Here is a 25,238-nt window from a genome sequence, read left to right on the forward strand (position 1 = left end):
AGCATGGTTATATGATTTTTTTCAAAGTCAAAAGGCTATGTAGTGAAGCTAGAATTTGAACTCAATCTGATTTTAGAGCCAATTTATTAACCTTGCTATTATGGAACCCCTGCATAAGTGAGGAATAGAAAACAGTCTACTTATGAGAATTAAAGCAAATAAAGCACATTGGAATTTTAAATTTCTTGTTTCTAATGCAATCTCAAAACAAGCTGACACATTTTACATAAAAAATCAATATTCACCATACCTAATGCTCTCCAAATAAGACAGAAAATGACAGTGAAACAAATGTAAGGCCAATTCCATTCGTGGTTATTTCCAATGGTAGAAACACCAAGGAAGATGAAAATAAGAGTATCACTAACACTGCTCCACATCTTCATGAAGTACTTGATAGTTGTATGGGATTTCTGAGAAATGTTAGTTTCCACATAACGTTTCATGCTCATAGCACAGGCAATAACTCTAAAGAAGAGGAAAAGATGTGTAAGAGTAAATATTTGCATTTAACTTTAAGGGAAAGTGATCACACAAATGTTGTTGAAGACTAAATTAGGATCTCTGTTACTCTAGATGCCTTACTTCATTCCAGAACATAAAAAACATGCCATTTCCCCAGAATTTATACAATAACATTTATAAGACAATCAAATGCTTAATTTTCAAAATAAATGACAGCTTCTGTGTCCTTTTGTGTGCTGAGAATAATGTGTCTGCTTTATCATCTTTAACATTGTCTAATCAGTCAGTCATTCAGTGTTTAGTCACTCAGTTTTGTCTGACTCTTTGCAACGCCATGGACCCTAGCCTGCAAGGCTCCTCTGTCCGTGGGATTCTCCAGGCAGGAATACTGGAGTGGGTAACCATTCCCTTCTCCAGGGGATCTTCCTGACCCAGGGCTCAGACCCAGGCTTCCCTCATTGCAGGCAAATTCTTAACAGTCTGAGCCACCAGGGAAGCCCATTGCCTAATCAGTCCTCTTTAAATAGGGTTGCACTGACAGGTTCTAATAATTAGTTGGCAGTAAATACGCTAAGAGGCAAGGGCTAATATGAGAAATAATACATACTTGTAGCCTCTAAAGCTTTACTGTTATAAATAAAGCAATTTTTGATAGTCAGGGAGTGTTTTACTGTTTTATTCTATTCACTATGCTTTCAAGATTATGTTGTTATATTCCTGTTGAATAATCTTTTCCAAGCCTTACTCTAGAGTATTTCATTGCACCTTTCAATCCTCCAAAATGATTTATTGCCTGCAAGACTGCCTTCTCACTCTTATTCATTTAAGGGTCAGATATTTAGATATTTTCTTAACAACTGGGGAGCAGGGAAGGGGGAAAAACATTGTATATGTTTTTAATTGCTCTATTTTCATTCTACTCTCAACTACTTTAGGTAGATAGGCTTGGTTAACTAGTAAATTACCAGCCTTTTAAAATGTAATAGACAACTATATGCTGTCAATCTTTTGTAGAATTTTGCTTTCAGTTATATTTCTTTGTGCAAATTTTGAAGGCAAAAACTGAGTTCCTGTATAAGTGTAGGTGTCTCATGAGTGACCAGTTTTATTTGGTTAGTGAAAAATTATTTTTTTATATTTTAAAACAATTCCTGGATAATATTTGAAATATCTAAAATAATTGGGAATCAAAAGCTTTAAGTGAACTGTCAAGTGCTAATTAATCTCAAGAGAATGTATTCCCTTAATACTTTCACTATGTTTAATAATTTTTTTTCTAAAAATAGCATTTGGTTACTTTATAAGTATCATAAATTTCTTGTTTTCCAACTTGTTACATGCAAGTTTTATTCTCATATCCTATTCTGTTAAAAAAGAAAAAAGAAAAGAAAAGAAAACAGCTCAGTAGCCACAAATGTCCATTCTTGTGGGTCAATTTGTGATTCTTTGAGAGAAATGAAATAATGAAAACCTCAAAGAGTAAGATTTACATAGAGGATGAGCTGAAATTTCTGAAATACTACATGCTGTCTGGTGTCTTTCAGTACAAGAGAGTTCTTCATTTGCATCTTTGAGTATCTTAGGGTTGGTAACTAATTAAAATATTACCCAGAATATATTATTGCCAACTTGCATGCACTATGACCATATCTAAAGCAATTCACAGTTGATAAAATGCTTAATATTTTTTTTTCAAAATGCTTAATATTTACTGAAAGGTATGGTGAACTGTGCGATTTCCCCCCTCAGACAAGTCCTTAGTCTAAATCACTTTATGATCTTAAGAAACAAAATGTCACTCTGACAGTACATATATTAAGTTAGAAATACAATTTGCATATAAACTATTTTCAAAGATAAATTGTATTTTTCTTTCTAGTCTGTTTTCTACCATGTTGTTGTTCAGTCACTCTCGTGTCCGACTTTGCGACCCCATGGGCCACAGCACAACAGCCTTCCCTGTCCTTCATCATCTCCTGGAGTTTGCTCAAGCTCATGCCCATTGAGTTAGTGATGCCATCCAACCATCTCGGCCTCTGTCATCCCCTATCCTCCTTCCTTTAATCTTTCCCAGCATCAGGGTATTTTCCAATGAGTCAGTTATTTGCATCAGGTGGCTAAAGTCATGGAGCTTCAGATTCAGCATCAATACCTCCAATAAATAGTTAGGGTTTATTTTCTTTAGGATTGATTGGTTTGATCCCCTTGCTGTCCAAGGGACTCTCAAGAGTCTTCTCCAATGCCACAGTTCAAAAGCATCAATTCTTTGGTGCTCAACCTTCTTTATGGTCCAACTCTCACATTCGTACTTGACTACTGGACAAGTCATAAGTTTGACTATATGGACCTTTGTCAGCAAAGCAATGCCTTTGCTTTCTAATATGCTAAACAAAATAGCAGAGTAGAAGGATTTGTGCTAATCTTCTCCATTGAGGACTCCAAAATTGCAACTCACTGCTGAACAACCATTTACAAAATGTTGGGTCCCACCAAAAAAAAGAAAAAAGATACTCCACGTCCAAGGGCAAAGGAGAAGCACCAACAAGATGGTAAGAGGGGTGACATAGCATTTATAATCAAACTCCATACCCACCAGAGATGATCAGAAGGCTCAAATAAAACCTTATGGATACCAGGATGCAGGGACCCCACAAGAGACTGATCCAGACATGCCCTTGAGTGTTTAAGTGTCTCTTGCAGAGGCATGGGTCAGGAGTAGCCTGCCACAGGGACAGGGGCACTGGCTGCAGCAGACCTGAAAGGCATGGTATGTGAGCCCCACCATAGAGCCCCCAAGCAGACAACCCACAAACTGGAAAACAATCATACCAGTTAAGTTCTGTTGTGAAATTTCTAGGGCCCACAACAGATTTCACAACCTGGGTATCTGGCAAAGGGACTGAGAAGCTCCAGGGAATTTGACTTTGAAGGCCAGTGGGATTTGATTATAAAACTTCCAGAGGACTGGGGAAACAGACCCTTTGAAGGCACAAACAAAACCATGTACACACCAGTACCCAGGAGAAAGGAGCAGTGACCCCACAAGAGACTGAGCTTGGCTTGTCTATGAGTGTCCAGGAATCTCTAGCAGTGGCATGGGTCGACAGAGGCCTGCCGTGGGGTCAGGGGCACTGAATACAACAGTCCTGTCATAATACCTTTTGAATGATGTCACCATTACTGCCATTGTCCCTACCATAGTTTGGCCTCAGACCAAACTACAGGAAGGGAACACAGCCCCACCCATCAACAGAAAATTGGATTAAAGATTTACTAATCACAGCCCTGCCCATCAGAGCCAGACACAGATTCCCCCACAGCTAGTCCCTGCCATCAGGAAGCTTCCACAAGCCTTTTATCCTTATCCATCAGAAGCAGACAAAATGGAAATAATCAAAGAAAACTAACTAAACTTATTGCTTTGATTATAGCTTTGTCTAACTCAATGAAACTATGAGCAATGCCATGTAGGCCCACCCAAGATAGGCAGGTCATGGTGGAGAGTTCTTACAAAACATGGCCTGGAGAAGGGAATGGCAAACAACTTCAGTATTCTTGCCTTGAGGACCCCGTGAACAGGATGAAAAGGCAAAAAGATATGACACTGAGAGATGAACTCCCTAGGTCAGTAGGTGCCCAATATGCTACCGGAGCAGAGTGGAAAAATGACTCCAGAAAGAATGAAGGGATGGAGGCAAAGCAAAAACCACGCCCAGTTGTGGATGTGACTGATGATAGAAATAAAGTCCAATTCTATAAAGAACAATATTGCGTAGGAACCTGGGATCTTAGGTGCCTGAAGTACAGTAAATTGGAAGTGGTCAAACAGGAGATGGCAAAAGTGAACATCAACGTTTTAGGATTCAGTGAATTAAAATGAACCAGAATGGGTGAATTTGTCTGATGACATTATATCTATAACTGTGGGCAGGAATCCCTTAGAAGAAATGGAGTATCCCTCATAGTCAACAAAAGAGTCAGAAATGCAGTACTTGGGTCCAATCTCAAAAATGACAGAATGATATCTGTTTGCTTCAAAGGCAAACCATTCAGTATCACAGTAATCCAAGTCTATGTCCCAACCACTAATGCCAAAGAAGCTGAAGTTGAATGGTTCTATGAAAATCTAGGAGACTTTCTAGAACTAACAACAACAAAGAGATGTCCTTTTCTTCAGAGGGGACTGGAAGGTAGCAGTAGGATGTCAAGAGGTACCTGGAGTAGCAGGCAAGTTTGGCCTTGGAGTACAAAGTAAAGCAGGGCAAAGGCTAACAGAGTTTTGACAAGAGAGTGAACTGGTCATAGCAAACACTCTCTTCCAACAACACAAGAGAAGACTCTACACATGGACATCAGCAGAAAGTCAATACTGAAATCAGACTGTTTATATTCTTTGCAGCCGAAAATGGAGAAGCTCTACACTGTCAGCCAAAAAAGACAGGGAGCTCACTACGGCTCAAAGCATGAACTCCTTATTGCAAAATTCAGACGAAAATTGAAGAAAGTACGGAAAATGACTAGGCCATTTAGGTATGAACTAAATCAAACTCCTTCTGGTTGTACAGTGGAAGTGACAAACAGATTCAAGGGATTAGATCTGATAGACAGAGTGCCTGAAGAACTATGGACAGAGGTCCATGACATTGTACAGGATGTGGTGATCAAGACCATACCCCAAAAAAATAAATGCAAAAAGGCAAAATGGTTGTCTGAGGAGGCCTTACAAAGAGCTGAGTAAAGAAGAGAAGTGAAAGGCAAAGGAGAAAAGGAAAGACATACTCATCTGAATGCAGATTTCCAAAGGAAAGCAAAGAGAGACAAGAAAGCCTTTTTAACTGAACAATGCAAATAAATAGAGGAGGAAAAAATAGAGATCTCTTCAAGAAAATTGGAGGTACCAAGGGAACATTTCATGCAAAAATGGGCACCATAAAGGACAGAAACAGTAAGGACATAACAGAAGCAGAAGATATTAAGAAGAGTGGGCAAGAATACACGGAAAATTTCTCAAAAAATATCTTAATGACTCAAAAAACCCACAATGGTGTGATCACTCACCTAGTGCCAGACATCTTGGAGTATAAAGTCAGGTGGGCCTTAGGAAGCATCACTACAAGCAAAACGTGAAAGTGATGGAATTTCAGCTGGGCTATTTCAAATCCTAAAAGATGATGCTGTGAAAGTCTTTCACTCAATATGCCAGAAAATTTGGAAAACTCAGCAGAAGCCACAGGATTGGGAATAGTCAATCCCAAAGAAGACCAATGCCAAAGAATATTCAAATTACTGCACAATTTCTCTCATTTCATATGCTAGCAAGGCCATGCTCAAAATACTTCAAGCTAAGCTTCAATAGCACATGGACCAAGAATGTACAGATATACAAGCTGGATTTAGAAAAGACAGAGGAACCAGAGATCAAATTGCCAACATTCATTGGATCATAGAAAAAGCAAGAGAATTCCAGAAAAAACATCTACTTCTGCTTCATTGAGTACACTAAAGCCTTTGACTCTGTGGATCACAACAAACTGTGGGAAATTCTTAAAGAGATGGGAATACAAGACCACCTTACCTGCCTCCTTCAAAACCTGTATGCAGGTCAAGAAGCAAAAGTGAGAATAAGATATCAAATGTCAGACTGGTTCCAAATTGTGAAAAGAGTACATCAAGACCGTATATTATCACCCTGCTTGTTTAACTTACACGCAGAGTACATCATGAGAAATACCAAGGTGGATGAAACACAAGCTGGAATCAAGATTTACAGGAGAAATATAAATAACCTCAGATATGCAGATGACACCTTCCTAATGGCAGAAAATGGAGAGGAATTAAAAAGCCTGTTGAAGAATAGTAAAGAGTGAAAAAGTTGGCTTAAAATTCAACATTCAAAAACCAAAGATCCTGGCATCCAGTCCCATCACTTCATAACAAATAGACGAGGAAACAATGGAAACAGTGGCATACTTTATTTTCTTGGGCTCCAAAATCACTGTGGATAGTGGTTGAAGCCATGAAATTAAAAGTCACTTATTGCTTGGGAAGAAAGCTATGCACACCTAGACAGTGTATTAAAAAAGAGACATCACTTTGCCTACAAAGGTCCATATAGTCAAGTGTTAGTTGCTCAGTCATGTCCGACTCTTTGCAACCCAACAGACTGTAGTTTGCCAGTGCACAAAAAAAGTTATGTTTACTTTGTACTATAATATATTACATATGCAACAGTATTATTTCTGAAAATCAGTTGTACATGTCTTAATTTTAAAAGTTGTTATTGCTAAAAATACTAGCCATCAACTGAGCCTTCAATGAGTTGTAATCTTTCTGTTAGTGGAAAGTTCAAAATATTGCAAGAATTACCAAAATGTGACACAGAGACATGAAGTGAGCAAATGCTATTAGATCAATGGTGCCGATAGACTTGCCCAATGCAGGATTGTCACAAACCTTCAATTTGTAAAATATGCAATAACTGCAAACTGCAATACAGTGAAGCACAATAAAATGAGATATGCCTTCACTAGACTCAAACAATTTCAGGTATGTTTTACTTCCTACACTCTGCATACCTTATGATTTCCCTTTACATAACCAACTCTATATGGGGCAATAGTAAATTGCTATAAGATTGTTATAACTATTCACCTCTCTATGTAATGGCTAGGACTAGAATCTACAATCTAAAACTTGTATCTGAAAAGAACCATGCAAATCCATGGCTGATTCATGTCAATGTATGGCAAAAACCACTACATTATTGTAAAGTAATTAGCCTCCAACTAATAAAAATAATTGGGAAAAAATAAAAAGAAAAGAAAAGAACCATGTCAAATCTTTACCGGTAATAATCAGATATGGTTCCTATAGTTCTCCACGCAAAACAAATGAAGCCTGCCTACATAAACTACATTTGTGTTCTTGTAGTTTGGTACTCCTCAAAAGCTAATTTGGCAATAATTTGCATCTACTTTATAAGGTTCCCTATCCCTATTTCTTTGATTTATTTTCCCTTCACTATCAGCTGTCACCCAACAGACTTTTGGTCAGCCCTTTTTACTCTTCACTTCTTTCTATTTTCATTTTAAAACTTCAAAATTTTCTTTCAGCAAAATATTTTAAAAAGAGAGAGGAATAGCATTTTTTGAAGTACAGCCACTTATTTATAAATTTCTAACAATAGTTTTTTCTTCAAGAAAATACTATGACAAGGATTTTAAAGAAAGAACAGTTTTATTTTTAGATCACTTATTAAACTATTAATTTCAATCACTTATCTGCTTTCACCCTTACAATATACAGTATTGAAGTATCGGCAAGCTCTAATAATTAAAAGGGAGTTTTATCTCTGTACACAAATTTTGTATGTAGCACCTAGCACTGTAACTTGGGTTATTATGCACTTAATTTAACTGTCAAATTGTAAGCTGCTCTTTGCAAAAAACAGGTTTTTGCAGGGAGTAGCTCCTTTTAAGAGTTCCTTTGTTTCACCACTTTAGCAGCTATATTTTAACTTAGCTTTTATACCAGGTGCCCCCCTACTTCATTAATCTCTGGCCCAAGCATATCTCTCAAATCTTTTGATCACATAATGCCTTGACTTATTTGTTGATTCTTTTCTTAGACTGGAAAAATAAAATGAAGAATAATTGACTGATTAGTAGATCTTTTCCCCAGTTACTGTATGAATGAGATAGCATCTAAAGAAAGATCACACAGAGTCAGCAAGTCTGCACACAGTGAAAGATGATGAAGGTTCTCATCCCATCCTGAAATGATTAACTGTGATTAGCTTCCCCTTTAAAAACTTTCATGACTAGAGCAGAATCTTTGGAATTGGTTCTGGGACAAAAGTCTGCCTTCTCCCCAGGTTGTCAGCCTCCTGAATAGGGTGAACTTTCCTTTTCCAACCAACACTTTTGTCCCCAGTACTGGCTTTCAAGATGCAAGCAGCTGAACCTCAGTTTGGTAACAAAAGATTTAATGAGTAGCTGGTTAAAATTTGTCTTCACTATTTAAGTAGTTAATATGAATCAGAAACTATGCAATATCTACATGGAACTCTGCTCAGTGTTATGTGGCAGCTTGGATGGGAGGGGAGTTTGGGGGAGAATATATACATGTGGATGCATGGCTAGGTCCCTTCACTGTTCACCTAAAACTATCACAACATTGCTAATTGGTTATACCACAATACAAAGGTTAAAAAAAAGAAACTGCAATATCTAATGGCATTAAAGATTAAAAGAAATTATTATGGGAAACAAAACAAGGAAGCTGGCAGGGAATGCTACAGGCTCTAGGTCTTCAGTGCTGATAAAGTAATGAAGCCAACCTCCTCTTCTACCTTTTCTACCCTCCAGCACTGAGAATATAGGAGCTCATAAGTACTAGTCTTTTTTTTTTTTTTTTTTTAAGTGTATCTCAGGGACAATGAAAAAAGTTTGACTGGAATTCATTTTAACCTGAGAGAGCCCTCACTCGATGTGACTGTTTCCACTCCAGTCCCAATGCAGTAGTCAGTAATGAAGCTAAGTGAGAAAATTATAGTATGCCTTTATGAAAAGTGTTTGAGATACTAATTGATTCAACTATATCTAAAAGCATCTCCATGTATCAAGAACCAATCAAAACCAAGAATTCTTTGTTTCCATAAGCTTCTATAATAAAACGTTTGGGGGAATATCTTCATGATGGTTTCATAATAATGTTAAAATTTATAAAATATCTAGAAGTTAAATCTTCCTTTGAAAGGATGAAATGCAAAAATTGTACTTTATCACAAAACAAAATAATTCAAATGGCTTGTGAAAATTATGTTTCTCTTTAGTCTCATCCCAGTATATAAAAAGCAAAAGAAATAATGATTTTTAACGATCTGGCTATTATTCCTACAACAATCTCTCTTTTGCCTTTTAACTAATTTCATATGGTATTTGATATGGTTTGATATTTAGGTAACAGTTACAAAATTACCAGCCTTCATCCACTATTTATTGTTTCACATCTTAGAGTTGTCACTCCAAGAGTACAAAAATGACAACTGAACCTTTTAATAGAATAGTATGGCTTTTGGTCTCGAGGTGATTACAAAATAAGTTTAAGCAAAAAAAAAAAAAAGAAAGAAAGAAAGAAAGAGAAAAGAAAAACTGGCTGAATGTGAATATATTTAATATTGCTGAACTGTACACTTAAAATAGTTAAGATGGTAAATTTTATATTATGTAATTTTTGCCACAATTAACTTTTTTAAATTGGCCGAACTTTGTGTAGAATCATTTTCTCTAGGAACTCTTTAAAAGTAGACGAGATTCTGATTTGTTGTGATAACTTAGTTATACTCCTGTGTGAAAAATTCAAATATGTAATCATACGCACATCTCGTGTCTTTCTGGACATCAGTTTCCTCAGCTGAAAAAGGAGGGGGTTATATAAAATTATCTTTAAGTTTCCTTCTAGCTGTAAAGTTTGTTTTAATGTTATACTTCTTTTTTTTAATTTTGAAGAAGAATAAATAAGAAGTGCATTTCACTCTGAAAAGTAGACAAAACAAGCATCAAGTATTATCAGTGGATAACTAAAATCAGATAAATCTCTGAATGTATTGTTGCTATACTGATACATTAAAGCAATAAATGTAGCAATTAATGATTTACATGTAAATAATTTCATTAAGTTTGAGAAGAGTGAGGAAATGAGAATTTTTGTGCTTTTATACGAGTGAAGTTTTAATCTTTGAATGGATTTAGACTTTGGATCAATGTAAAATGTATATTATTTTGTCCTGTTCAAATCTAATTTTAATCAGGTTGCTGTTACGTCTTAACTTGAGAAGAGAAAAAAATATTATAACAATGGGTTTAAGCCCATTGCTTCACCATGCCCCCTGCAAATGTCAGCAGTTGCATTGGCTTGTAATTCTTAGATAATTCATAAATAATTCAATTTAAGTAAAATAAAAAAAAGTACTAGTGAAGTATAAAATTTGCCTAGTATAACAAGTTATAATAAGTCCAGTGTTTTTCAGTATATGGAGAAAAGAAAGCTGCCATGGCTTAGAAAGAAATGACCTTTATATGTCTTTGCAGAGAGAAGCCACTCTATACTGGTGAAAGACCACCATTATATTGTACTCAACCTGAATACAGTCGTGGCCCCATTGCCCTGAAAGAAATAGAACCAGCCTGTTCCATAATTAAAACTAACCCTTTCCCTTCTTTATAGTGGATTTCTTACTATGCTTTTTAAATGCCATAATACATAGAAGAAAAAAAAAAAACTGGAAAATGTCCACCAGAATATTGCTTATGGTTATCTTTACATATTTGGTTAGATTTTTTTTTAATTCTGCCAATTTTGTGAATATTTTGCAATGAATATGAATAATTTATAAGAAAAAATGAAACCACTTTCCAAAGTTACATAGTGTGACTCATACACAGCTAGCAGCAGCACTATAAGTTACCAGTTCCATGTGTGCCCGGCATAAAGAGAAAATCCGGTAGGCAGAAATGAGTAAGATTTCTTCTTATTACAGTTAATACAGTATAAGGCTCACATATTCTCAAGGATGAAGAGAAAATAGAATACAACCATATAATATACCATTTACTGAGTTCTTGTCATAGGCCAGGTACTGTGTTAAGCCCTTTACATCTAGTTTTTAATAAAACACACTCACGAAGCTATTAAGTATTAATAGTAGAGCTGAGACTTCACCCAGATCTGTTTAATTTCAAACCCTATGGTCTTAATCACTATCCTATGCTACGTACTGTCCTCCAAATTTACCTCAGTTTAAAAAACAAATGACCCTCATCATACTAAAAGTAATTTAATTATAATGAATAGTGAGCTATATTTTCAAACACAAAAACATGAATGTGTTAGTTCTACAATAACTATTTCATGTATTGAATATATTCTGGAATCCCTTCATTCCAAAATCTCCAGAATTTATGTATCAAATAATAGTTGCTGTTTCTGGGACTTGATCTCAAGAATAAAAAAAAAAGCAAAAAAAACAAATAAAACACTAACTAAAAGAATAGAAACACAAATAGTAAATAATGATTATCTGTCACACAAAACCATGCACAGGTCTCTGTTGTACTTTGCATTTCCAAGGAATTAGATATGAGCAGGATACAAACTGTCTACAAACATTCATTTATGAATGAAATGCATTTCAAAAGTCTATATTTAGAATTTGAAAGCATCAATGTTATGAATTACAGTTGTATTCACAGACCATCACATAAAATCTATTTAATCCAGAACATAGCTATTAATAATAAGTGGTAGCAAACTGACTTACACATCCTGTGAACTGGAGGTCCTGTAGTGCTGGGGGTATAAGTTTTTCCTTTGGTTTTATTGGATAGAACAATTTTTTAAATTATTAATTTATTTGTTTTAATTGGAGGCTAATTATTTTACAATATTTTAGTGGCTTTTGCCATACAACGACATGTATCAGCCATGGGTATACATGTGTCCCCCATCCTGAAACCCCTCCCACCTCCCTCCGCATCACATTCCTATGGGTTGTCCCATTGCACTGGATTTGAGTGCCCTGTTTCATGCATCAAACTTGGACTGGTCATCTGTTCCACATATGGTAATATACACGTTTCAATGCTATTCTCTCAAATCATCCCACTCTTGCCTTCTCCCACAGAGTTCCAAAGTCTGTTCTTTATATGTGTCTCTTTTGCTGTCTCACATTTAGGGTCACCATTACCATCTTTCTAAATCCCATATATATGTATTAATATATTGTATTGATGTTTTTTCTTTCTGACATACCTTACTCTGTATAATAGGCCCCAGTGTCATCCACGTCATTAGAACTGATTCAAATCTGTTTTTTTAATAGCTGAGTAATATTCCATTGTGTGTATGTGCCACAACTTTCTTATCCATTCACCTGCCAATGAACATCTAGGTTGCTTCCATGTCCTAGCTATCGTAAACAGTGCTGTGATGAACATTGGGATACATTTGTCTCTTTCAATCCTGGTTTCCTCAGTGTGTATGCCCAGCAGTGGGATTGTTGGGTCATATGTCAGTTCTGTTCCAAGTTTTTTAAGGTATCTCCACACTGTTCTCCATAGTGGCTGTACTAGTTTGCATTCCCACTAACAGTGTAAAAATGTTCCCTTTTCTCCACACCCTCTCCAGCGTTTATTGCTTGTAGACTTTTTGATAGCAGCCATTCTAACCAGCATGAGATGGTACCTCATTGTGGTTTTGATTTTCATTTCTCTGATAATGAGTGATGTTAAACATCATTTCATGTTTGTTAGCCATTTGTATGTCTTCTTTGGAGAAATGCCTATTTAGTTCTTTGGCCCATTTTTTTATTGGGTTGTTTATTTTTCTGGTATTGAACTGCATGAGCTGCTTGTATATTTTTGAGATTAATTCCTTGCCAGTAGCTTCATTTGCTATTATTTTCTCCCATTCTGAATGCTGTCTTTTCACCATGTTTACAGTTTCCTTTACTGTGCAAAAGCTTTTAAGTTTAATTATGTCCATTTCTTTATTTTTGCTTTTATTTCCATTACTCTGGGAGGTGGGTCATAGAGGATCCTACTGTGATTTATGTCAGAGAGTGTTTTGCCTATGTTTTCCTCTGGGAGTTTTATAGTTTCTGGTCTTACATTTAGATCTTTAATCCATTTTGAGGCTACAGTCCATGAGGTCGCAGAGTCGGACATGACTGAGCAACTAACACTTTCACTTTTTAAGACATTGGGGTCTGCGGTAAGACAGATGTGTAAGTGAATCCCTGCTCTTATAGTTGCCAGGGGGCATAACCCTAGGCAAATTATTTAATCCTTCTAAACTTGAGTTTTCTGATCTGCAAAATGGGCAAAATAAATGCCTAACTGATCCAATTGCCATGAGAATTAAACAAGAAAAGCAATAAGCATAATGTATGTATGTAAAGCAGTCAGTATAATGTCTGATATACTGGATGTGCTCAATGAATATTAGCTAATATTTGTGAGGGAGAAACATCTAATAAATGAGTAGCCATGACACAAGGCAGATGTGACTAGAGTTAAGACAAAGTTGCAAATAAATTTCTATGAGTGATACAGTCTTCATGAAGAAGTGATTCAGGTCTTTGAGGAATTAGTATAATTTGAGCAACTTGAGATTTGTTGGAGGGGGATACATTGAGTAGGAACATTTACTTGATTGTACAAAACATTTTTTTGGTTATTTTTCCCTAGAGGAACTCATTAGTTTATGAGTACTTATTTTCTGAAAAAATATTTTCCATAAAAAGTGTCACTCAAAAAGAGTTTGCAGTTTTGTAACTTTCATTTATCTTGACTTACGTGGTTGGCGCTTTAGTTTTTTAGAGATTTATTGCTGAAATGTCACAGAGAATAATAAATTTGATTTTTCAAAATAATTATTTTTAATTGCTTTGACTGTCTGGATTGCTATGCAGGGTTATAATTCTTTAAAAGCAAATCTATTAGACTAATCACGTGTATCTTTAAGGCTAAAGAATCATTATTAAAATGTAATCAAAGGGAAAACATTTAATTGACATCTTACTTTTCTCAATTCAACTTAGATTTGTTTGATTTAAAGAGAAAAAGTGATACATCTAGAGGAGATATAGTTCTTTGCTGACTTTGTCAGGAGAAGCCCATGGACAGAGGAATCTGGCAGGTTACAGTCCATAAGGTCACATACAGTCCATAGGGTCACAAAGAAAAGGGAAAGTGAAAGTCGCTCAGTCATGTCTGACTCTTTGTGACCCCATGGGCTATACAGTCTGTGGAATTCTCCAGGCCAGAATACTGGAGTGGGTAGCCTTTCCTTTCATCAGGGGATCTTCCCAACCCAGGGATCGAACTCAGGTCTCCTGCATTGCAGGCAGGTTCTTTACCAGCTGAGCAACAAGTGAAGGCCAAGAAAACTGGAGTGGGTAGCCTATCACTTTTCCAGGGGATCTTCCAACCCAGGAATTGAACCAGGGTCTTCTGCATTGCAGGTGGATTCTTTACCAACTGAGCTATCAGGGAAGCCCAGAGTCACAGAGTTGGGAACAACTAAAACAACTTAACACAGCACAGCACACAAGAATTCATGAACCACACTTTGAATATTTTAGGCCTATATTGGTTGCTCAGAAGGTAAAGAATCTTCCTACCAAAGCAGGAGACATAAGAGACGTAGTTTCAACCCCTGGCTTGGGAAGGTCCCTAAAAATCCCCCTGGGTTGAATGCTACTTCCATTCAAGGGAAGAAAGGAATGGTTACTTCCTCCAGTCTCTGGGTGGTCACAAAAATCGAACATGAATAAGTGACTAACACTCTCTCTTCACTTCATATCACTGTGAAGCATTTCACAATGTCAAAACACATTCTTTTAGGCTATTTTAGCCCCTTTGTGCAGAAGTCACAACAATGCATAAACTCTTGCAGTCATACACAGGCAAAAATCTAACACCTCAATGCATAAACTCTTGCAGTCATACACAGGCAAAAATCTAAAACCTAAATAAGATGTAAAAATAAAAATCATAGATTATTTCCAAGTCTTTTCTCTCTTAATAGAATTAGCCTTGTTGATGAACTCAATAAAATTTCTCAGTCTTTAAGACTAAACTCTGAATTTTAAAGGTTTGACTATTGATTGCCTTATGAATAAAAGAGTTTCTTAGTAGGTAAATTCTAGAATAAAAGGTCATGTCTGTCATAGACTCATTACAGATCTTTAGGGAATTAATTTTACCTTCTTCCTCAAGTATGAGATACTCAAAGCCATTTTCTCACTTCCTTGATCCATTTCTCTATAGGCGAGGTTGTTTATGAGTCATAAAAACATGATCAATACAAGTACTTTCTTTTACAGAAGTGGTCTCATGATGTCTCATCTAAAATTTCCCTAGTCATTTATGCATTCATGTGTGTATTCATTCAAAAATAAACAATTGAGTCCCTACTGTGTGCAAGTCTCTCTACAGATCTTGCTTCTTATATCATTCTCAGCACAAAAGCACTGGTTCTTTCCTGAGAACATTGTTGGCATTGAAATTTCAAAACTGAGTAAGCTGGATAGGCCAGAGAAGTTTTACTAAAGACAGCTAACAGAACCTATTCCATTTCAGTCTTGGAAATTTTGAATTAAAACAGTGGAACTGGTAAGCAGAAACATTTTCATGATTCCCAATTCAATTGTTTGCTCTAATATCAGTGGTTAAATGTACAAGTATCCTCTCTGTTACTCCAAGTGACAAAGGTGTATAGGCTTGATACATTTCAAAAGAAATAGAAAGAAAATGACATTTTAAAGAAATTCTATGGTTCTATTAATATTTTATATCTTTAAAGAATATTCTCAGACTAATAGTATCAACCACAAAAATATAACATGGACTGTAGCTATAATATTTTATTTTATTTATGTACATATTTTGAGCTAGGACTTCACTTTAAATCTAGGTTTAGTATTTAAAGTGTCCAACTAGGCTAGAAAGTAATTAGAAGGTACTTATCTGGAATCTATAGATAATGAAGACCACAGTTGAAAAAATCCATCAGTTGTGTCAGTTAGTTAGGGAAAAAAAAAAAAAAAAAAAAAACTCTTTCCAAAAGTGAAAGAGAACTATGCTCCACAGGCATAGAGTTTTAGCATTTGAGCAAACAAAAAGAAATTTCTATTAGATTCCAACAGTTTTGAAAGTGAAGGGAAGTTATAATACAATATATAAGCTTCATTATATAGGGCATTTTTGTGTGGAATTGATTACACTTTGTTTGATAGAGCATTATTATATTGTGAAAACAATAAGTTATGGAATTACCAACTGGCACAGCTCAAACTCTATAGAACTGGAGCCTTAAGCTAGAACATTCCTAAGTTCTATCACCTTAGCTTTATAGTTCATATCAAATGCATGAAAATAACTTTAATGTATTTTTATTATCATAAAAATAGTATTTGTCATTATGTAAAAACTTATTTCTAAATCTTCATGTTCTATAGTGTCTCTTTCTACAAAATTTAGAAAGTTGTTTTTTTCATGACAGGGTGAAGAAAACAGTATATAAAAAGAACACCCCCCCCCCAAAAAAAAGAACGCCCTTTGAGTATTTTAGCTACAACTATTAATTTTTATTAGAATGTAAAATAACTTTGTAGAAGCTACTGAATAGAAATCACAAACAAGCTAATTGCACAAATAATTTTGTGTAGAGAACATAAATCTATATTTGAATATGCTTTACCATCTGGGCCACCAGGGAAGCTATACAATATAAGGGTGAAAGATGAGAAATTAATCGGTCTGCTGTTTTCTACACTATAACCTTGTTATAATACTGTCTACTATTTGTGACCCTATGGACTATAAAATCCATAGAATTATCCAGGCCAGAACATTGGAGTGGGTAGCCATTCTCTTCTCCAGGGGATCTTCCTAACCTAGGGATTGAACCTAGGTCTCCCACATTGCAGGTGGATTCTTTGCCATCTGAACCACCAGGAAAGCAATACTATATACAGGGCCAACAAATGGTGCACTTTGTTAATTGTATATAGAAATTATTTGTCTCCTCTGCCAAACAGTGATGTCAATCTGACATCTAAAACAATGCCAATATAGTTTGGAGATTAATTTAAAACTAACAATGCCTACTATTTTCTGAGATTCTCAAAAACAATATTAGGCAGTCATAGCTCTCTGACTCAACCAAAGTTAATTAAAAAACACTGTTCTCCACCTATGCTGATAGGCAACAATAGCAAACAATTTTTGAATGAAATACAGAACAATTTGAAGCTCAGAGAAGCAAACTCACATTTGTCAAGTTTTTAAAAAATGTAACAAAATACAATGGTGATAAAAAATCATATTATCAAGTGTCTAATACAAATCTAGACTTGAATATTCATCTCAAAGAATCACTAACAACTATTAACTTATAATACAAATATATATACATATATTTAATTTTCTATATTTAATAAAATTAAATTATATTTAATTTTCTATAAATTTATATATACAGATATAATAAAGTTTAATATTTTATAAATAAATTGGCACTTTTATAAATAAATAAATAAATTTGGTAATTTAGAAAATAAATTTATATAGCAATTGGTACTTCTGTTGAGCAGATTTTCTTTTATGAAAAAATTCTAAAGTAAGAGGCCACATAATATAACAAAACCTATTTTAAGATACCAGTAAATGTGTACTTATTGACTTCAAAAACAATGAATTATTGAAAAGGAACAAAAATGAGTCCTATAATGGATGCAATATACCACTGTTAAAAGCACCCATCATTAAGACTGGATGCTTTATGCTTTAAGGCTAAGAATAGTCTTCAACCTCACAATTCTAATAGATTTTAATTACTTTTCTCACAGTAAAATTGCTTCCTCATTTCCATTTCAACAACAAAAAAAAAATCGATGATATTGACCATTCTAAGAATCAGTAATCCTTCAGACAGAACACAGCTCATTTATGAAAGTAAAATGACTAATGATTGACTGAGTGTTAAGTGTTTTGTGCTACATTTTCATATTGGATAATGCCACAAAATAAAAGGAAGGGAAAATCTTCCCAAAGTGACATTGTGACTATGATTATACTTTTGTTTCATGCTTAACACAGTGATTCAATCAATAAATAACTACATAATGTCTAAAATTTGTTTTTTATATATTTAAATAGTCATTCAGTTAATATGCTATTTCATTTTATTACAATCATTCTGTAATGTAGATATTATCATCTACTTTTAACAGATAAAGAAACTGAAACTCAGAAGGTTTTGGAGGAGGTTTTCTACTTCCATCACAAAAATAATTTTTCAAATGTATTTAATATTTAAAATCTATGATTTGACAGTTGAATTATCAGTTTGTTCATTTTATTGCAAGTTCAAATATCATCATTATTTGGTCACTTATGTGACCTAAATTTTGGAGTTCTATTTCTTAATCCAGTGTTTTCAGCCTAATTAATTTTCCAATTAATACAATATCTTAGGAAAACATTTTCTCAAATACTTTAAATCATACTTGTGCTCTTCTTTTCCAACTACATTCAAAACAATTTCACTTTAAGTAAGACAAGGTTTTGCATATAACACAAAGTTTATAAAGATATATATATTTAAAGGATATTTACACAAGTACCTTTTAAAATAACAAAAATGCATATAAAGTGTTAGCCTAAGATGGTCTGAATTAATCATTTAATTATTTTGTTAAACTACCTCTGTAAAAATAAAGGAAGGTCTTTTATCCAATACCCTTAGCAGTCAAAAGAAACAAGATTTTCAGATATAACCCTGAAAGATTCTCATATTCTTTTTTTTTTTTTTTGATTCTCATATTCTTAATCCAAAATAAACTATATTAGTGTTATAAGAAAGTTAAGAATCAGGAGAGTTTCAGAGGAAACAAGTAATACTGACAACACTGTTTTCCCTGTTTCTTTCTTTCAGTACTCAACACAGTTATGGCAATACTCACCACATTGTCAAGTTCTTTAAAAGTGCAGGGTGCTCAAAAGAAGGAAGTCACTTAAATGATACTATATTAAAACTTTGTAAAATGCCTTAGATTAAAAGAATTTAAATTGCTAAATTGCCCCATCCAATTCCTTTTTTGACTTTTTTCTACATGTCTTTCATTAATAGTAATACAAACAAAGACAATTTAAAACACAAACTACAAAAAAAGCAAAGACAATTTAAAACAAACTACATCTCTCAACAAATTAAAATGCAATCACCCAGACAGATGCTAGATAGAATCCTTGCTTTCAACCTAGAACATTTTATTTAAAACAGACTAACTTCAATCACCATTTTATGACATTTCTTATGTACAGTAAGTCCTTTGAGAACCAAGAGTAACCTAAAGTCAAATGGCATTAGTTCTAAAGAACTTAATTTTAAAAACCATCACAATATTGTAAAGTAATTAGCCTCCAATTAAAATAAATAAATAATCTGTGTTTAAAAATAAATCTTTTCTTTTTTTTTCTCTTTGAGCTTTCAGAAAACATGTGTCATTTGAAAAAATTAATTCATTCTATTTATTGTAAAAACATAGAATGGAGTGGTCTATCTAAACCCTAGCACAAAAGCATTTAGGTGTTAATACTTACCATTTGGGCATTTAGCCTTATAAGCTAGATATGAAGTACTGTCATCGTTGGTTAAATGTCAGTGATAGAGAGAAAAATATAGCATATGCCATATGGTTTACAAACAAGCCATAAAGTTGTTTGTTATGGCAGAAAATCCATCTATATAAGAGCTAATGCCAAGCTTATTTATATAGTGTGCTATCTAATTACTTACCACTGGAATGTTACTGGGTCCAGATACATTAATCCATTAGGAGAATGATTCTCCCCTGTAAAAAGAGGAGTGCTCTAGGCAGCCTCATGCCAAATTCTCAGCAATTTTTGTTATGCAATGAGAGTCATACTGACCCCCAATCCCAACACAAACAAGGTAGTTGAGATGTAGCCATTTAATCTCTACAGGGAGTCCATGAGCTTGACAACGATAACACTTGCAGTCCTATGACTAAGTGACTATTAGAGGTAACAGGAAAACCTTTAAGAACATACATGGAGGATCACCTTCCATATTTAGGAAATGCAACTTCCTAGATTTCTAGTGGAAAATAAGAATCAATTCCTAAGAGAAATTCAATAGATCAAAGATGTGTCCAGATACTTACGCCACAATACCTGAGAGATGGAACATTTCAGCTGTCAGGTAGGAGAGATAACTGTATAAGAAGACAAAGAGAGGTTCGATGACCCGGATGGTCTTGGTAAAGCGTGTGGTAAAGGCAGCAATCATGCCAAACAAGAGCCCAATGAAAATGCCTCCTATTCCAACCAAAAAAAACTTTCCTATCCCAGCCAAAATGTCCAATGGTTTGATAGATGGCATTTCAGAGAAAGATTTGAACAGCTTATAGAGCACCTGTATTAAAAAAAGGAAAAAAAAAAAAAAAGATTAGAGTGAATTTACCAATCAGGAAAGTCTAAACTTATGCCCTATATATCCTTCTAAATTGAAGTTTCTCAACTTTGAAGTTCTTCAACTCCCCATTTCCTTCCCAATATGAGTTCCTAGAAAGCTTCCTTATATCAAAAGATATTTCTGCAGGTCAGTATTAAATTATGCATGATTCTGTTTGAAAATTGTCTGATGGGCTGTGAATATATCCGTCATGGCTAAAATATTCTTGTAACATGACTAGGAAGACTGTGACCTCTAGAAGGCATACCCTAATTTTCTCTTAACAAACTGATAAAGGTTAGCATTTTTATTTTTGAAAATATATTAAATGGTGAGTAAATCATATTCTCTAAATTCATAACCTTATTCCTTGGACTAAATTGTTCAATCATGGTCTAAGCCAGAATTAAATTACTATTTAAATTTCAAGGGTGAGCATAAGGGAACCCAGTTAATTACCATGAAAAGTCATTCCTGGGATACTTACAACAGTAACAGCATCATTAAGGAGGGATTCTCCAAACACCAAAATGTGAAGCTTTTCATTCACATGAATTTCTTCAAATACAGAGAGTACAGCCACAGGATCTACAGCAGCAATCAAACTACCAAACCAAAGGTTATGGAGCAATGACACATCTTCAAGGTTGAAGAGCTTCACCTGACATATGCCATAGAGGGAAAGGCCTATTCCAAATGCATTCCAAATCGTTCCAACTACAGCATACAACAGAATGGTTCCTATGTTTTCAAAAAATGGCCGACTGGGCATAAAATATCCTGCATCAAGGACTATTGGTGGAAGTAAATACAAGAAAAATATATCACTGTTCATGACTGGTGGGGATTTGTCATTTAAACTGTAAATTAGTCCTCCCATGATGAGACCTACAAATATCAAAAGGCAGCTTTCAGGTACAACTGAGGGTATCTTATTATAGAGGTGAAATCCTAGAAAAAAGAAAAAAAGATAGACTAATAAATGTCTTTATTATCAATCATCTCTTTATGTCAGCCTTCTTGTCAAGTCTCATGATGTCAGGAAGATAGTTTCTCAGTCATTTTACATTTCAATAATGACTTAATAAAGATGCAGAGGCACTAGTGGAGACACTTTCCTTTACAATGGAAAATATTTACTAATAGAATTAAAATATTCACAATTAACAGCAAGTTTATTCATATGCCCACTGAATCATTTTCAAATATGAGTATGTATTTTAAAATAGAAACAACACATTTATCAGCTTGCAATGTTCTTCTGCTCTTCTCATGATCATAGTAAAAGACATCAGAAACTTAAAAATATAGAAAAGACAACCATAATTCAAATGCCTGCTTTGAATAATAAGAGTTGAAAAGGGCTTTAGTAATCATAACTGATTATTCATTGATAAGGAATCATAATTATTTATAAGGAAACTGAGGCCAAAGAAGTGAAGCTACTTTTCATGGCTGAACAGTAAGTATGTGGTGGAGCTGGGATGACAACCCAGACAGGTATCTTGACTTTTAGCTCAATGTTCATTTAATTATCCCAAACTTTCACTTAGTATGATTGACAGATATGGGCTTACATTAATGCATACTACTGAATTATCAAAATACAACCCCAATTATAAAGTTTGTTCTTCATAGAATGATAGGACTCTTTCTTCCCATGAGGGAAATACAGCCATCTCTAGCCACCTACATGGCAGCAGTTCTCTGTTTTATCCTGTATTCTTTTTCCTCTGCCCACATTATATTCCACATCATCATGCTCTAGCTTACATGAAGCCTACAGAAAATGACTCTATCATCAATCCTCTCTATTATAGAAAGGATCTTAATGATCATCTGAGCTAATCCATTCCTTCCTGTCTAATCCAGTCCTCACCAATACACTGCTGAGATCCCTTTCTAATATATTTGTTAGTTAATTTGACTACAATTTTCTCAAGGATTGAGGGTAGTTTTTACAATAATCCCCTAGCACATTGCTAGCACATAGAAATAGCTCAACAGATACTTATCAAATAAATAATAAACACATTTTAGAAAAGAAAGCCAGTTGGTTCCTATGCCAGACTTTTCAAAGTCTTTTTCAAAAGTGTTTTCACATAAATGCTTCTATTTGATTCTCTCATCAAAGCAACAGCAAAGTGTTAGTCACTCAGTCGTGTCCAACTCTTTTAGACCTCATGGACTGTAGCCCATCAGGCTCCTCTCTCCATGGAATTCTCCAGGCAAGGATATTGGAGTGGATTGCCATTCCCTTCTCCAGGGGATCTTTCTGACCCAGGGATCTAACCCAGATCTCCTGCATTGCAGGCAGACTCTTTATCATCTGAGCCACCAGGGAAGCCCATCATACCAGCATAGCAATGTAAATGCTGTTATTTTCATATTAGAAATGATAAATATGAAACAAAGAAGTACTTTACTTATCTAACACATATATATTGATTGTCTATGTGCCAGGCACTGGCTCCTAATTTGAGCAAATATTAAATAGTTCATAGTAATCTTATCTTTCCACTAAACCATGATGTGTCCTTCTTTATCCTCTACAGAATCACTTATTTTCTCTAGTTATTGAAATAATTTGAAAACTTCTCATTGGGAAGGATGGGGCCTTATTCATCACTGTAGCCCCTGGCCCCAGTATAATTCTTCACACATAAAATGTGTTAAAAAAATGTGTTGAATGATTGCTAACAAGTAAGACTTTTTAAATTTTTATTTTATTTTATATATTTTTTTTTATTTTTGGTTAGCTTTTTAAATTTACATTCTCTTACAAGGTCACAGAAAAAAATTATCTGTCAGTGATAGTTCAATAAGTTCCTACTTTAACAAATGGGAATGGAAGACTACTGGGAAGTTCCTTTGCCCTACAATCTTGAAATTAGCATTTAATTAGACTATTAATACAATCAACATATCTAATAATATAAAAATAATTTAAAAGAATCTGCACCCTACTAACTTTAATTATTAACCTTAATAATTTAAAAGAATACACAATTGCTCTTTATTATCATCCAAGACAGTATGTACTTCTAATCAAGGAGGCATGAAATGAGCATTCTAGTTTCGGTTTGTTGAACTTCACAAAGCATCTTCTCTTCCTGGGCCTCAGATTTCCTATCTACAAAATAAAGGAGTTGGATAAGAATGATTTCTAAGGTTTTTTCCAGCTCTGACAACCTATCATGCTATGAATCATGGATTTTGTGTGTCATCATTAAATAATATATTTCATGAGTGGTAAAGCTTTAGCATATAAAGTCACTTAAATAAAACTTTGAAATGCTGAACATGATTTATTTTAGAAGAAATTCATTTTAAAATAAAATTCTATATACTTTGATGTTTTGCCCACATTGCTTATGTTCTGAACCTATGAAAATGATAACTTGATCATAAATACTTTTAACACCATCAAGGCAAAGGTCTGATAAATTATTAAAGAACATAAAAGGAAAAATGAAATAAACCCCTTTAAGAGAATCATAACGCTAGAAATTCAGGGTGTTCATAAAGTTGAAGTAGTTAAAACAACAGTTCTTTTCTTGCTGGATTTGGTCTTAGTTTGTGTTTTCTCTTAAATTCTGAGTAATGACATAAAGGCTTATCTTTTAAAAAATAGAAAACGGACTTGTCCCACTTTGTTACTACCTGACAATGATAGCAAGCATCCTGTGAGGAAAAAAGGCTGTCTAAAGACTCAGATCAGTTAGAATCATTCTATACTCTGTTCACCCTTTTAAAATTATGCTTTGTCTGCTCAACCCTTGAACAACTGGGACCCTTTTCAGTCTAAGTCCCTTTGCTGGGCCTATTCCTGCCTCCTCCCACTGGGAGACCACCAACATTTGAACATGATCACTGCAAGAAGGTTTGAGATATGAAGATAAAGATCACTTTGGCAGAACACAGGAGGCAGATATTCCAGTTTGCCTTTCTCTGGTCTATTAGGAAAAGGGTCCCTTTCTTAACATCTGGAAAAGCCCTGAGATCCCCCCGCCCACTCCCTGCCCCACTGTCCCTATTAGGCAACTCCCTGGGAAAGCCTCAGGAAATTCCTCACTTACCTATCTTTGCCAGAGAGGCTAACATAATCCAGAGTGTGATCTCAAAAGGAGTCTGCACATGCTGGTAATCCAGAGAGAAGAGGAGTGTGTGAGCAGACACCACTGAAGCATTATCCTGAATTCTTTTGGATCCCCAGCTGCCATTTTCTGCCCTCAGGTTCCAATAATGCAGCATGCTATTCCCAGAGGTTCCCAGAAGCTGGGAACAGAGCTGACCCAGCAGCAGAGGCAACAGGAGCCCCAGCCTGTGAGCCATCACCAGCTCTTCCAGCTGTGCTTGCTTAAGTATTTGATCTCCTCTCCAACTGCAGCTGCTCACAAATGTGGTTTGCTGTCCTTGACCCTTAGTCTCCCTGGCTAGTATTTAATGATCAGTGAAAATTTCAGCAGCTCCCTGGAGTCCCAGAAGAGAAATGCTGGGCTGTGATGCCCTGGAATGAAATTAGAGTCTGAGCCAGCAAAGGGAGGAAACTGGAACAAATTCATTGATTGACATAGAAAAGTCCTAACTTCCAGGGGAAGAAAACTACTGGAACTGGATTCTGGCCACTTAGGAATCTATTTTCTTACTATAAGATAACTCCAATTCATAAAGGATATGGAAAACTGTTCAAGAAGAATTCCTAAATCTCCAAAGACTATCAAGGACTG

The 25,238-nt window shown here is 35.0% G+C and overlaps 1 protein-coding gene across 1 annotated transcript in view; it reads right to left on the minus strand.

Annotated features, from left to right (window-relative positions):
* Positions 1-24,843, minus strand: part of LOC122435621 (sodium/hydrogen exchanger 2-like) — an 89,758-nt gene extending 64,915 nt beyond the window's left edge. Inside the window, exons 1-4 of the mRNA XM_043459790.1 lie at positions 24,588-24,843; positions 20,996-21,459; positions 20,219-20,469; positions 251-468 (exon numbers count right to left, since the gene is read on the minus strand). Coding sequence (XP_043315725.1) covers positions 251-468; positions 20,219-20,469; positions 20,996-21,459; positions 24,588-24,843 — 1,189 coding nt within the window. The remainder of the gene's footprint in view (positions 1-250; positions 469-20,218; positions 20,470-20,995; positions 21,460-24,587) is intronic.
* Between the last annotated feature and the right edge of the window lie 395 nt (positions 24,844-25,238).

The sequence above is a fragment of the Cervus canadensis genome, chromosome X (assembly GCF_019320065.1).
Source record: "Cervus canadensis isolate Bull #8, Minnesota chromosome X, ASM1932006v1, whole genome shotgun sequence".
In the NCBI taxonomy this organism is placed as follows: domain Eukaryota; kingdom Metazoa; phylum Chordata; class Mammalia; order Artiodactyla; family Cervidae; genus Cervus; species Cervus canadensis.